At 36.4% G+C, this 15,129-nt stretch overlaps 1 protein-coding gene across 1 annotated transcript in view; it reads left to right on the forward strand.

The window, feature by feature from the left end:
• Nucleotides 1-15,129, forward strand: part of LOC150086905 (uncharacterized) — a 152,366-nt gene that overhangs the window by 20,076 nt on the left and 117,161 nt on the right. Inside the window, exons 4-5 of the mRNA XM_090372316.1 lie at nt 531-624; nt 14,882-14,954. Coding sequence (XP_090228442.1) covers nt 531-624; nt 14,882-14,954 — 167 coding nt within the window. The remainder of the gene's footprint in view (nt 1-530; nt 625-14,881; nt 14,955-15,129) is intronic.

A 15,129-nucleotide genomic window follows, 5' to 3' on the forward strand; every position in this document is an offset into this window, starting at 1 on the left:
GCATAAATATAAATAAAGTAGCTTTTATTTCTCATTCAGTACACTACATATTATTTATGGTATTTATTGAAACAAGGTAGGCAAAATGGTTTGTCACATTCGACACATTCTGTTGAGACTTGTTTAGATTTTTTCATTGCTTCTTTGCGATTTTCCTTCAATATGATTTTTGTGTAACAACAATGACACCTTCTCCGAATGAGTTTTCCGTCTTCTCTTCTTGGTATATTTCATAATGTGTCATATGGGATGCATACATCCTTGCATATCCTTGGTCCGTTACATATACTCTGACCTACTAGATATGTAAAAAATTACTCTAGAGAGCCACGCAACATGATAAAAGTAATTATTTCAAACAAACGTACGGCTTAGTACATGCAAAATATATGTGGACAGGGAAAGGGTTAAAATCTATATTAATCTGCAACAAATTGTGTGTGTGTGTGTGTGTGTGTGTGGTTATTAATAGAGATACATTTTTTTTTTTTTTTTTTTTTTTTTTTTAGTTAAAAAATTTCTTTTTTCAGGTTTATGATTATGAAATAAAAACATACATTTTGGTTCTCCATGGATCTTGCATGTCTACAAAGATACATCTTCCCAAAGATCAGAAGCAAGGGTGTAAGTCTTATGCATAAATATTACCTTTATACAGTGTTTTTTCTTTTCTGCTATTTAAAAAAAAAGATATGTAGTAATCTTTAAAAAAATAAATAACAAAATAATGATAAAAGTTTTAAGAAAGATTATTACCTGTTTTCATCTGTAATAATTTTCACTAGCAGTAGTTAAATCATTCATTTTTGTTTTATCTAAAAGGATATAAATATTCTATTATTTCCACTGACTTTTATATCTTTCAACTGTGTTACAGGACTGTTAAAAGTTTGGGTTCATTTATCTTTTCCAGAAGCAGTGCTGTGAAAGAGGATTTTTAATAATAATAATAAAAAACCTTCTCTCTCTTCCCCACCTATTAGTTCATTTTTGTATTGTTTGTTGTAGCTTATCACAGTGGAGTTAATGGAAATTTATGTAGCTGCAAGTTTGATGTTTGTGTAATGCTTTTGAAATGAAAATTTTGAATTTTTTTTTTTTTTTTTTTTATTAATTGTGTTTGAAGGAAGGTAGTGTTATCTTACTGGATTTTTATTTTAATGTTATAGCAATGGTAGTGAAAATTCTTTTTGTTTAATTTTTTCACTTTCAAAAGACAATAGAGAAAACAAATTTTTAGACATTAAATTGTGATTTCTTGTAGAAAACTACATCAGTGTTCCATCCTACATGGTATGCTAAATTTTGCCCATTTTATTCCAAGACAAAAAAAAACACATCTGTGTTCATTATAGGAAACCCGTGGAACCATAAAGGCTTTGTGTAGTTGTGCCTGTTCAACTGTGAATTGAAACTTAGCTGCAGAAAAATTGTGACTTAGTAAGGATGATTAACTCACTTTATTATAGTTTCATGTAACTGGATAGTCTCAGTTTAGCCTTGAAAAATTGAGCATATTAATTACTCAGTACAAAGTTAAAAAAACAACAAAATTATTTTTATGCAGCTTTATATTTTAATAAACCGCGGGGGCTCACATCTGGTGAGTATGTGCTTGGCACACCCAGGGTCCTGAGCTGGATATCATCATCATTCTCTTTCTTGGTGATTCCCTTCTACTTTTGACTCTCTCTCTCTCTCTCTCTCTCTCTCTCTCTCTCTCTCTCTCAGGGCAACTTGGGAATTTTTTTTTTTTTTTTCCTGGTGCAGCATAAGCCTCAGGCTTCCTTGCACCATATGGCTATTAATAATAATAATATTCAGTAAAAGATTCAGTAAACAGTTACTAATCATCTAGTAAGTGCACCAAAAAAAAAAAAAGTCATGCCAGCAAGGGATATTGGTGTATAAAGTTTGCCATTTGTTTTCTTTTTGGAAAAAAGGAAGGAATTTGAAATTGTGCACTTATTTTAACAATATAAGGAATTTAATAATATATATTATTTTAACAATAAAAGATCCATATTTTCTTTAATTGTAGCAATGTAACAGAACATCAACAAATGACAGAGCTCTTGGCTCAAAAGGTGTTTCTTGAGTAGTTGTATTGGTGTATAATTTACACTGCTTGATATATCCTTTGAAAAGAAACAAGAACAAACTAATTTGAAACAGAGGAAATTGTGTATTCTTCATTATTAATGTTGCTTTAATTAAATTTTTTTAATAGTCTTGTACCAAAAAAGTTAGGCAGCAAAAGTAAAGAAAGAAACTACAAAACATCCACTGGCATGCAGCTTTTCTACTCCTAGCAGCTTCCTGCTATGCTCGCCAAATGAAAATCTTATGAGTCATATACTGATAAGATTTTCCTCTAGGTGTTCAGCCATCAACATTGCAATACCAGTGATAACAGAATACAAACAAAAAAAGTTAGGAATTGGGATTCACTTAGACAACTAATTTTAAGGAAAGTACCAAGTATAATATCAAGAGTTCCTAATACCAAAAATTCTGTTGAATTTTGGGTATTAGGTTAAAAGCTAGGTATCTTCTGTGTCATTTGGATAACATATTTGATGGTGTTCAGCAGCCAGTGTAACAAACTTCCAACCAAGAATGTTTGAACAGCCAGTCGAAAAAATGAAAAGCCCCAATGGTAAACCAGATATGTTCCTTTATTTTATTTCAAACAGTTCATAGTTCACAGGTGGGCTTCATAAAATTAATATTATATATCATAATAGCGAATAAAAGTATATGGATGAGTGATTGAGTGACGTGTGAGTAACAGATAAGCTGATTGGTGCGCAGACATAACAGACTACAACATTATAGATTTAAGTGATTAATTGATATCATGATTCAGATCGATAAGCACTTAATGGAATTTTTTTTGCCAATACTTTTTTTCTGGTAGACCTTGGTAAAACACCTTCCACCATTCCTAACACGCTCCATTCAATGCCTCCTGTGGTCTTCCGTCAAAAGGATATCAGAAGGATTTTGATGAATCTTGATGCTAAGAAAGCTCCAGGTCCTGATGGTATTTCTCCACTTGTTCTCAAAATCTGTGCTCCTGAACTTGCTCCTATTCTTTGCTGCCTTTTTTCACTTTCTTATTCCAAAGGTGTTTTTCCTTCTGCTTGGAAATTTGCTCATATCCAGCCAGTTCCTAAAAAGGGTGACAAATTCCTCCCATCCAATTACCGTCCCATTGCAATTACTTCTACTCTTTCTAAAGTAATGGAGAAATCAATTAACTGCCAACTTTTAAACTACCTAGAAATCTTCCATCTGATCAACGATCGCCAGTATGGATTCCGTCAGTGTCGATCCACTGGTGATATTCTGGCTTATGTTACCCATTTATGGACTAATTCAATGGAAAGGTTCGGTGAAACACAAGTAGCTGCTCTTGACATCTCAAAGGCTTTTGATCGTGTTTGGCATGAAGGTCTTCTAAACAAGCTTCCATCTTATGGTTTGCCAACTGTTTTTAGTAATTGGTTATCCAGTTTTCTCTCTGATCGCTCACTGAGGGTGATGGTAGATGGCTCTCTGTCTTCTAACTTCTCCACTGATGCCGGTGTCCCCCAAGGTTCAGTTCTTTCCCCCACTCTTTTCCTCTTGTATATCAATGACCTTCTTCCATTGACTGGAAATCCTATCCATAGTTTTGCCGATGATAGCACATTGCATTCAACTTTCCATTTTGAGAAACCTTGTCCAGCTCAATCAGCTTCAAGTTCTCAAAAATCTGCTGCCAATTGCTTAAATGCCGATCTTCAGGTAATTCTCCAGTGGGGCAAAGACAACTTAGTTGATTTCAACCCTTCTAAAACTCAATCTTGTCTTATATCTCGCAAAAAGGATTCTTTTGCTCCTATGCTTATCTTTAGTGACACTCCGATTTCTAGGCAAAATGATATATCTCTTTTGGGGATTACCCTGACTTCTAATCTCTCTTGGCACAAGCACATTACAAATATTGCTTCCTCTGCATCTAAAAAACTTGGTTTTCTCTTTTGCTCTAGGCGTTACTTTTCTTCCAAACAGCTGCTCACTCTGTATAAATCGCAAATCTGCCCTGCCATGGAATATTGTTCCCACATCTGGGGTGGTGCCCCCAAAACCTCTCTCAGGCTTCTTGATTCCATTCAGAAGAGGGCAGTTAGGTTAATTAATGATTCATCTCTAACAGAGTCTCTCCACTCGCTTTCTCATAGACGCACTGTTTCTGCTGCATGCCACTTCTACAGATACTTCCATGGGCACTGTTCTTCTGAATTGGCTTCTATAATTCCCGCTCTCTCTTTCAAAACAGTCCGAACACGTGCTGCCAACAGCCAACATCCATTTACTGTCCAACTTCAAACCCACAGAACCAACTTTTCATCTTCCTCATTTATTCATTCAACTGCCGTTTTCTGGAACAACCTTCCTTCATACGTATTTCCTGAAAATTACAATCTACAGAAGTTCAAGTCCAGTATCAACAAATATCTTCTTTCGTCTTCTCAACCTCCAACCCCACACGGTACTAGGTATTATAGGTTCTAATACCTCTCGTGTTTGGGGTTCTCATAAAAAAAAAAAAAAAAAAAAAACCTTTCGTATGCACATGCGTGTCTTTCGTGTGCACATGCGCATACGAAAATAGACATGCGCGTACGCATGTCTATTTACGTTCTGTTGTTAAAAGCATGGATGTTATTTAGTGGGCCACTTCTTCATGGTCTAAATCTGACCACCCTATTTCGTGTGCGCATGTCTATTTTCGTATGCACATGTCTATTTACGTTCTGCTGTTAAAAGAACGGACGTTATTTAGTGGCCACTACTTCATGGTCTAAATCTGAAACAACCAAACTGACCTCCCTATTCCGTATGTGCGTGCGCATGTTATTATTATTATTAATAGCCATATGGTGCAAGGTAGCTGAGGCTTATGCTGCACCAGGGGAAAAAAAAAAATTTGAGAGAGAGAGAGAGAGAGAGAGAGAGAGAGAATCACCAAGGAAGAGAAGCCCTGGGATATTTCCGTATGTGCGTGTGCATGTCCACATTCGTATGCATGTGTCTATTTATGTTCTGTTGTTAAAAGAACGGACGTTCTTTTATTTAGTGGGCCACTTCTTCATGGTCTAAATCTGAAACAACCAAATCTGATCTCCCTGTTCTTTGGTCATTCATATTACTGGATATCGAATGAGCAAAGCTTTTCTAGAATTTTTCTCAGCCACAGGACATGTATGGGTACTGACTCTTTAAAAATTACAGCTGTGAATTATAGGCTCCAAAAAAACGATTACGTGTTTGCTGTTTTATTTACTTAATTGTTATATTATTTTGTACTTTATAAGTAACTTTATAGGTCTAGTTACGCTGGTTATTTTTAATTTAGATAGTTTTTGTAGGTTACTACTTAATATACGTAAAACCATTGTTTCATTCGAACCTTGCAGCCATTGTTTTCGTATAGAGAGTGGTAGGGAATTCAGATTTTTAATTGTAATAAATAGATAGCTCTAGTGTAAAATTAGATAGTGTAATACACATCCCTGCATTTAGGATTCTATTAGATAGTGTAATATTGATAATTAATTAAGTTTATTGATGTTATTAATTTTCAATATCATGCCCCAGACTAGAGCAGCAAAGCAACGGGCACAGAGTGACAGGAGTGCTGTGACTCTGGGAGAACTGGGGAGGGGTCTATTGTTTGTTTGTTTGTTATTTGGATTTTAGGAGCATTAGCAACTAAGGCCATATTGCTCCGGGATATGCGGTGGTCATTCCCTGACTTTTCTGCATCCTCCGTATTTGTTGGTGACGGGCTCGAATCCCGGTCTAATCAAGAAGTGTGTGCTACGCACTGCTGCTCCTTCCCACCTGGCTACGGAGGCGCCGGGGGTCTATTCTCCAACGCATCACAGCCAAAAAAAAATGTGCAACTTGTGAAATGTTTGCCGAACTCTCTAGAACAGAACATGATCTAGCCTGAGAGGATGTCTTTGTGTGTGCTAGGTGCAGAGAGTGTCTGGAAATTAGGCACCAAATCAGAGTTCTGATGGGCATCTATAAGAGCTTGAGGTGTAGGGTAGATGTCCTCGGAGAAATTAATATGTGGGGCCCATTAAGCTCTCACCTGCCCAACACAACACCAAAGCTCACTTTTGTGCATCAGGCAACACAGTGGCAATCTCCAAGGCAAAATGCACTGGTCCCACCAGGGTTAGTTATTGTTGGTGACTCTATTGTCAGGAAGACAGGTAATATGTTGTGTAAAAAGGATAGATGGAGTAGGACCAGGGTATCAACATCATCAACTTTTACCAGGGTCAAAAGTTGATGTTGTAGAGCAGATATCATCTTTTAAGGGCACAAAGGGTGATATTGTTATACACGTTTGCACTAATGATATTCAGAGTAGGAGATTAGCAGATTTACTTAACAAGTACAGGTCAATGTTGAAAAAAAGTCGTGAGTTAGGGTTAAATTTGAAAGTGTCAGCAATTCTGCCCAGACACGATAGGAGGGAGTATATGATGAGAGTCTTGTCAATCAATTTGGTCCTGGAGGGATTGTGCAAGGCTCATTAGGTAGACTTTTTCTCAGCATGGTCTGTGCTTGTTAACAGGAGAGATCGCTTTTACAAGGATGGGATACACTTAAATAGAAGGGCTGCAAGAGTGTTTGCTGATGCTATCAGGGCAGCGTTAGGTGTCAGCTTGGAGAGATTCACAGACTAAGAGGTTAAAAGTAGCTGCAGGCAGAGATGAAGGTGATTCATGCACTACTTCTATTAGAATGAGCAGTGGCCTGGAGGATGGTGTGCTGGGGGTTTCAGGGACTGTGGCAGTCATCATGAAACAAATACATGGCCTGTGTTAGGGCAACTAAGAATAAGAATAGGTGCACGTTCTTATGCTAGAAGTATAGTAAATAAATTTGATGAATTTGAAGTGCTGGTAAAGACATCAAAAGCGGATATTGTTGGGATATCAGAGACATGGTGTCACACATATTTGGAATGCAGATTGAGATGTATAAGGCCTTGAATCAGTTGAGCACGCTTAATTCTGAGCCGACTGGGCTAGCCAGGTGGGTAAAGTGCCTGCCTGGCAACCCAAAGGTCGCAGGTTTGAATTCCGCCTCGGGTTTGGATCAAAGTACTGCAAAAAACCTTGGGAGGTGCATTATGGCCACAGAAACCGATGCGCCAACAACTACAAAAAAAAAAAAAAAAAAAAATTTAATTCTGATGGGATTCTCCGCTTGCTTAGCTTATGAACCTAAGGGGGCATAAATTCAAATTGAGGAAAGATAGTTTAGAATAAGTGTACGGAAATTTGCCTTTAGCCAGCGGGTGGTTAATTGCTGGAACAAACTTCCATCTGTCGTTGTGGAAGTTGATAGCTTAAATAAATTCAAGGAGGAACTGGACAAACTTTTAGAGGGAATCATTGTATGAATTTTTTTTTTTTTTTTTTTTTTCCTGCTGATGCTACATAAGCTCATATGCTAGCTTTTGCATCACATGCCATTATTACTAAGACCACTTAGTAGATGAGTGACTTAAATTCTAAAAGATATGATTATACCTTATTTTATTATCAGTATTAGGAATAAAAAATGATCCAAGAAAGCAAGCTTATAAAAAAAAAAAAAAAAAAACACACACTTATTGCATCACCTGTCTATCCCTCTAATAATTTGTCTTCTTCTTCCTTGAATTATTCAAAATACTCACTTCCACAACACGAGATGAAAGTTCTTCTAGCATACATAGTACCCACTGGCTGAAAGCAAATTTTTGCACATCTAACCTGCAACTACCCTTCCTTAATTTAAGTTATGCCCTCTTGTGTATATTGTGTGAGCAAGAGGAGGATACCATCAGCATTTGGCTTACTCAATCCATTCAAAGCCATAAACATCTCAATCAGATTTCACAGGTGATAATCTCCAGATGGTGCAAGATGCAGAACTGAAGCCTTCCTTAATAAGTCTTCCATATGCAGTACCTTGCATTTGTCAATGTTAAACTTCAGCTTTCATTTCTCAGCCTATCTGCCTAATTTTTCTAAATCTTGTTTCAGTAGCATACCTTGAATACCATCATTAACCACTTTGCCACCTTTATATTATCTGCAAACTTAGACATTAAGCCTGATAACATTAAGATATAGAAAACAAAAATGGACCCAGCACTGAACCCTGGGGAGCTCCACTAATAACATTAGTCTGTGAAGAGCAGGATTCATTAACCACTCTGTCTTCTCCAACTCAACCATCCCTTGCTGCATAGTAGCAACTTCCCTTAATGCCACACTGTTCCAATTTATACAGCAGTCTTTTACGTGCAGTAGTACACAACCTTCCCGAATTCCAAGTATGTGATATCAAAATTATTTTTTGCATCCAGTTCCTTTTTTACTGCATCATAGTACAAACTGAACATCTGTGTGATTGAGTGGAGTGAGTTTGTAATAGAGGAATCATTAATTAACCTGACTATTCTCTTATGGACTTTTTAGGAGTTTAGATTAGTTAGACAAGACCACCATTAATAAGTCTGTGCAATAATACTGTTATTGCAGTATTATTGCATTCCTATTCCTGCATTACTTCTTTGAAAAAATGGAATCACTGGTTAACAGTGACTCCATTTTTAACTTGGAACAGAATTTAAGCTAACTGTAATTAATGCTCTGTAATTACTCATGTCACCTTTTGATCCCCCTTTGTGAATTAGGGATACATTTGCACTTTCTAATCAACAGGAATCTTTCATGAATCCAAAGATGCTCTCATAATTATGGCTAAGGGTTTGCTTACCTCCTTTGCTGCCTCCCATAATATAATTGGATAGATCCCATGCACCTCATCCACTTTCCTCTCAGTTATCACAAAATCATTTAGCTCCTCAGAGTTTTATAAACTTCTGGCATCCCCTTCCCTAAAGAATTTTTTGTATGTGAATATAGATACAAAATACCTATTGAGTTTGTCAGCAACCTGAGAAGGATCATCAACAATTAGACCATTGGCATTAAGTGAACCAGTGCGATTAAACTCCTTCCTTCTACTCCTAATATAAGGAAATAAGTTTTTGCTGCTTTTCTTTGCATCTGCCTTAGCTTGCCTAACCTGCTTTGTGATTTGATTGCAGACTTGTTTATATCTACCACAGGTTTCTGTATCACCTGATATGTGCATCTCATGCATTTTTCTTCTCTGCCACATGTCCTATCAGACTGCTCCGTGAACAGGAGCAGCAGTGCGTAGCACACACTTCTTGCTTAGACTGGGGTTCAAGTCCATGATCACCAAATACGGAGGATGCAGAAAGGTCAGGGAATGACCACCGCGTATCCCCGGAGCAATATGGCCTTAGTTGCTAATGCTCCTAAAAACCAAATAACAACAATATGTCCTATCAGTTCAAACATCCATTTAGGTCTAAGCCTTGAACAGTATTTAATTGGTATGAAAAAGCTAGTAGCTTCTTTGATTACTTTCCTTAATGCTTCCCATTTAGAATTTGCTGTTGGTAATACCAACAGTTAGTTCCACTGCATAGAATTTAAAAACTGTCTGAGATCATTGTAGTAACTTTTATGAAAGCAAAAACCTTTCCCTTTACCCTTGATAGTAGCTGTCTTTAAGTAAATTCAATGTCAGTACACTGTAATCACCACCACCCCCTGGGTCTTTTAATTGCTGGATCTTAATGCGTTAAAAATCACTACTGATAATCAGCTCAAGAATATTGCCCACAAGTTCATCAATATCTGGAAAGTTAGTCTTCCATTATTAAGACATTCTGATTTATTGGGCCAGTCGTCTGTTTCTCTTTTTAATCGTTACTCATTGCAATCATTAGACCTATAACAGACTTCTACTGTCATTTTTATTTTCCCAGTGCTTATGTCGCATAAAACTAAACCAGCATTGCACTGGCTACCTGTGTGGACTAGATGCACTGCTTCATTTTAATGTATTTTATTTTAAAGCTCTATAAGTAGTGCTTTAACTGCTATAGTAATAAGAAAAAATATATACAAATATTTCATATTTGTATATTATGTTCATTACAGTGTAGTTCTTCTATTATTTTTAATGCTATTAAATTTATATTGCTCATTAATATTGATCATTATAGTGGGCTCCTTGTTCTAGATAGTAATAATGACTTTCACTGCATTGTCCACAAGTCTTGTATTATCTATACATGTTATCCTTTCAGATATAATTAGCAGAGGCATATGATGCAAGAAAGCAAGCTTATTCAGCATCAGCCAAAAAAAAAAAAAAAAAAACCCACTCCCATTTCACCCCTCCGTTCGTTCGAAATACCTGTCCAGTTGAGCTTTAAATTTGTTTAGGCTATCAACTTCAACAACAAGTGATGGAAGTCGGTTCCACCAACCAACCACCCGCTGGCCAAAGGCAAATTTCCGCACATCTATCCGACATCCGTCCTTCCTCAATTTGAATTTATGCCCTCTGAGGTGATTATTCTGAGAAAGATGAAGAATCCCATTGGCATTGAGCATGCTCAAACCATTCAAAGCCTTATACACCTCTATCAGATCACCTCGCCGGTGCCTAGTCTCCAGACTCTGTAATTTGCAAAACTTAAGCCTTTCTTCGTAAGAGCAACCCTTTGTTCCATTTACTAATCTTGTTGCCCTTCTCTGTACCCGTTCCAGCAGCTCTACATCCTTCTTGAAATGAGGCCTCCAGACCTGTATACAGTACTCAAGATGTGGCCTTACCATTGCCTTATACAAGGGAATAATCACCTCCTTATCCCTGCTAGAAAAATTCCTGTATATCATTGACAAGACACCATGAGCTACTCTTGCAGCTCGTCTGCACTGCTCAGAGAACTTCATATCTGCCTGCACAATTACCCCCAGGTCCTTTTCATTCTCCACCACTGTCAGTGTAGTACCGCAGAGTTGATACGTTGCTCTGGGGTTACTGTTTCCCATATGCAGCACTTTACATTTGTCGATGTTAAACCTCATTTGCCACCTCTCAGCCCATCTGTTCAACCTTTCCAGATCCTGTTGCAGCAGCATAGCGTCAGTATTGTTCTTAACGACCCTGCCAACCTTTGTATCATCTGCAAACTTGGACATTAAACTTGATATCCCATCATCAATATCATTCATAAACACCGAAAACAACAACAGACCCAACACTGAACCTTGAGGAACTCCACTAATAACCTTAGTCCACGTTGAGCAGTGTCCATTGATTACCACTCTCTGTCTTCTGCCACTCAACCATCCCCTTATACATAGCAGCAATTTGCCTCCAATGCCACACTGCTCCAATTTGTGCAGCAGTCTTCCATGTGCAACAGTATCAAAAGCCTTTCTAAGATCCAAATATATAATATCAAAGTTATTCCCTGCATCCAGTTCTTTTGTGACTACATCATAGTATCCAATCAAATTGGTCAGGCAAGACCTGCCCTTAACAAAACCATGCTGCGTCTGAGCTATAACTGAATTCTTGTCTAGATGATCCTGCAGTGCTTCTTTAACCAGTGCCTCCATTAATTTACCTGGAACAGAAGTTAAACTAACAGGTCTATAATTACTTGTGTCAGCCTTTGATCCTCCTTTGTGAATTGGGGTTACATTTGCACATCTCCAGTCTATGGGTACCTCCCCTGAGTCCAAAGAAGCTCTCATAATTATGGCTAGGGGTTTGCATACTTCCTTTGCTGCCTCCTTTAATATAACTGGATAGATCCCATCCCCCCAGGTGCCTTTTTTATGTTTATCCTCAACAATCTCTCCTCCACTTTCCTCTCAGTTATTACAAAATCATCCAGCTCACTGCCAATGTTTACTTTACCTACATCATTCTCCTTCCTGAATAACTCCTCATGCGTGAATGTAGATGCAAAATACTCGCTTAGATTGTTAGCCACCTGAGCAGGATCCTCAACTGTTGAACCATCAATATCCAGTGGACCAATCTGATTCATCCCTTTCCTTTTCGAGTTCAAGTATGTAAAGAACTCTTTTCTGTTTTTCTTTGCATCCTTTGCCAAGGATTTTTCATAGTCTGCCTTTGCCTGCCTAATCTCCTTTGTGACTTGGTTACAGACCAACTTATATCTATCATAGGCTTCCATGTCACCCATTAATTTTTATGTATCCCATGCATTTTTCTTCTCTGCCACTGTTATAATTATTCAATATATTGCTAATGTTAAGTATTGTTTCCTTCATTATGCTTTTGCTCATTTTAAATATATCATATTTATTATTATAATTTATTAAATTAGGTTTCCTAATTTATTATTATTGATTACTTTTTATGTTATATCATATATAATTATATCAACATGTGACATATCATATGACAGAAAATATTCAAAATAATAAAAACGAAAACTAGATTTTTAAGTTATGATTTTTAAGAAACTGAATTGATTCTATTTTGTATTGAATACATATTATATGTATTATAATTGAATAGGATCTCAATCACTGTTACTGATAGTAAAAATTTTTTTTCAGTATTTCTTTCATTTCCTTTTGAATGTGATCACTGTCAAAAGTCTACTGACCTCAAAAAAAAAAATATCATCTATATATACAAGAGGTATCTACATTCAGAATGTAGATACCTCTTGAGTTACAGAATTAGTGCATTCCTGGAAACCTTATGGAAAATAAAAATTTGTGTTCCAGAAATAATTTCCCCCATATAAACTAATTGAACAAAGCTGGATCACTTTCTGGATTAAGCTTATTTTTTCATGGATATACTGCTCCATATTAATATTTTATAAGCATTTTTAATCAAAATACAATTATCATAACACAGAATATCATTTAATATGTATTTGCATACTAATATATATATATATATATATATATTAAATACTTTAATAACTGATTATGCATGAATAGTTGCACTTTTATGACAAGAATGAGTTGAACACAAAAGCAACTTGAGTTGCCACCTCTCCCTAAATTAATCAGCTGCAGATACATCATTTTTGGCTCCCAGTAGCAGCTGAAATGTAGCAACAGAGTATTATAATAATAGTAGTAAAATAATATAATTAATAATGTAACAATAAAAATTAAGATTAAAAAATATATTTTATTATTTTTTTATAATCTAAATGTGAAAGGTTATTGGAACCTATAATATGACACACAAGTATCTAGAAGATACTTGTGTGCCATAGACTTGAACTATGACACACAAGTATCTTCTATGACACACAAGTATCTAGAAGATACTTGTGTGTCATAGACTTGAACTTCTGTAGATTTGTAGTAATTTTCAGGAAATACAGAAGGGAGATTGTTCCAAGAACAGAAGTAGAAGAGATAAACAAAGAAAAAAATTTAGTTTGGTGAGTTTGAAACTAAGCAATGAATTGATGATTGACTATCTAATACACGTTCTTGGGCTAATTTGAAAAAAAATGAAGTGAAATTATAGAAGGATCACTGCCCTTGGAAATATATGTAGAAAAGGTATCTACTGGAAACTGAACATCTGTGTGATTGAGTGGAGTGAGTTTGTAAAAGAGGGATCATTAATAGTAGTAGTGGCATGTGATGCAAGAAAGCAAGGTATGAGCTTATGCAGCATGAGCCAAAAAAAAAAATCACACCATTCCCTCCAAATGCCTGTTCAGTTCCTCCTTAAATTTATTCAACCTATCAACTTCCACAATGACAGATGGAAGTTTGTTCCAGCAATTAACCACCGGCTGGTTAAAGGCATATTTCCGCACATCTATTCTACATCTGTCCTTTCTTAATTTGAATTTATGCCCCCTTAGGTTTCTAATCTGAACAAGTGGAAGGATCCCATCAGAATTCGGCATACTCAATCCATTCAAGGCCTTATACACCTCAATCAGATCACTGTGCAGGTGCCTAGTCTCCAGCCACTGCAATTTGCAGAACTTAACTTGACTATTCTCTTATGGACTTTTTAGGAGTTTAGATAAAGTACTGTGGGCAACCCAATCTCAGATGGAGGGAGTAGGATTCTCAGTTCCTCACATGACATTCAAATCAGCCCCCTGAACACACACACACTTGTACAGACATAACATACAGTGGTGCGGTATGGCCTAAGTCACTAATGCTGCTGAAATTCAATGACTGCTGTGGGCAACTACTTCAGATTTGTGTGTGTGTGTGTGTGTGTGTGTGTGTGTTGTTTCTTCTCCCTACTGTAGTCTTTCTCTAGATCAGAGCATGTAAGAACTGGTGATGAATACTTAACATAGTATAGCCTTCTGCAACTCCTTCCCATAGCAGATCAGGATTATTCACTAGCCGATCTAGATGCTTCCTGCTAGGTGAAGGGACTCATTTACCACCTAGAATTTTAGAGATTTTGATCATTTTTCTGTAGGATGATACACCTCTATCCCTCCTTGTGTTGGGTCACATGAGATTATGATCTCCAGTGTGCTAAGAAATACCATGGCTACTAATGATTTCGCTGTCATGAGGGTGCAAACAGAGGATTTGGCTGCTGTCAAACAACTGGACTTGTCAGAATTTGCTGTGTTCCACTCGTAGGTGTGACCTGAATCATCGCTTTGTTTTCCTTGACAGACTTTACCATTTATAGTTATAGTTCACTGATTATAAAACAATGTTTAATGGCCGTCAATTTATATATAAAATGTGATAGCTTATTCTTTTTTCTGAGGAGAGAGAATATATATAATTTTCTGTAAAACCCATAAAGTTTTCTTTTAAAATTCAAATTCAAAAATGTGTCTTTCTTCAAAAACAACTTTTAAGTGACATTTTTAGATCAGCATATAAGGACTGGTGATATTAATACTTATTCATCTTTTTAGTGAGCCTAATGCAGCCATATCTAGTGTTTCAGTTGAATATCCCAGACAATGGAGAATTTTCACTAGAAATCATGTAAGTTCAGAATTATAATAATGGTAGCTTGATATGTGCAATAAATGTGATATTTAATGCAAGGTGAAGTCTATGCACTTTTTTTTATCTTTAATATAAGTCTGTATATTTTTTTTTATCAAATCTAATGTAAATTGAAAATATTTAGTATACAAAATTTTCCTTAATGGTTAGC

The sequence above is a fragment of the Mastigoproctus giganteus genome, chromosome 4 (assembly GCF_048544385.1).
Source record: "Mastigoproctus giganteus isolate SK-2022 chromosome 4, ASM4854438v1, whole genome shotgun sequence".
NCBI classification, from domain to species: Eukaryota; Metazoa; Arthropoda; class Arachnida; order Uropygi; family Thelyphonidae; genus Mastigoproctus; species Mastigoproctus giganteus.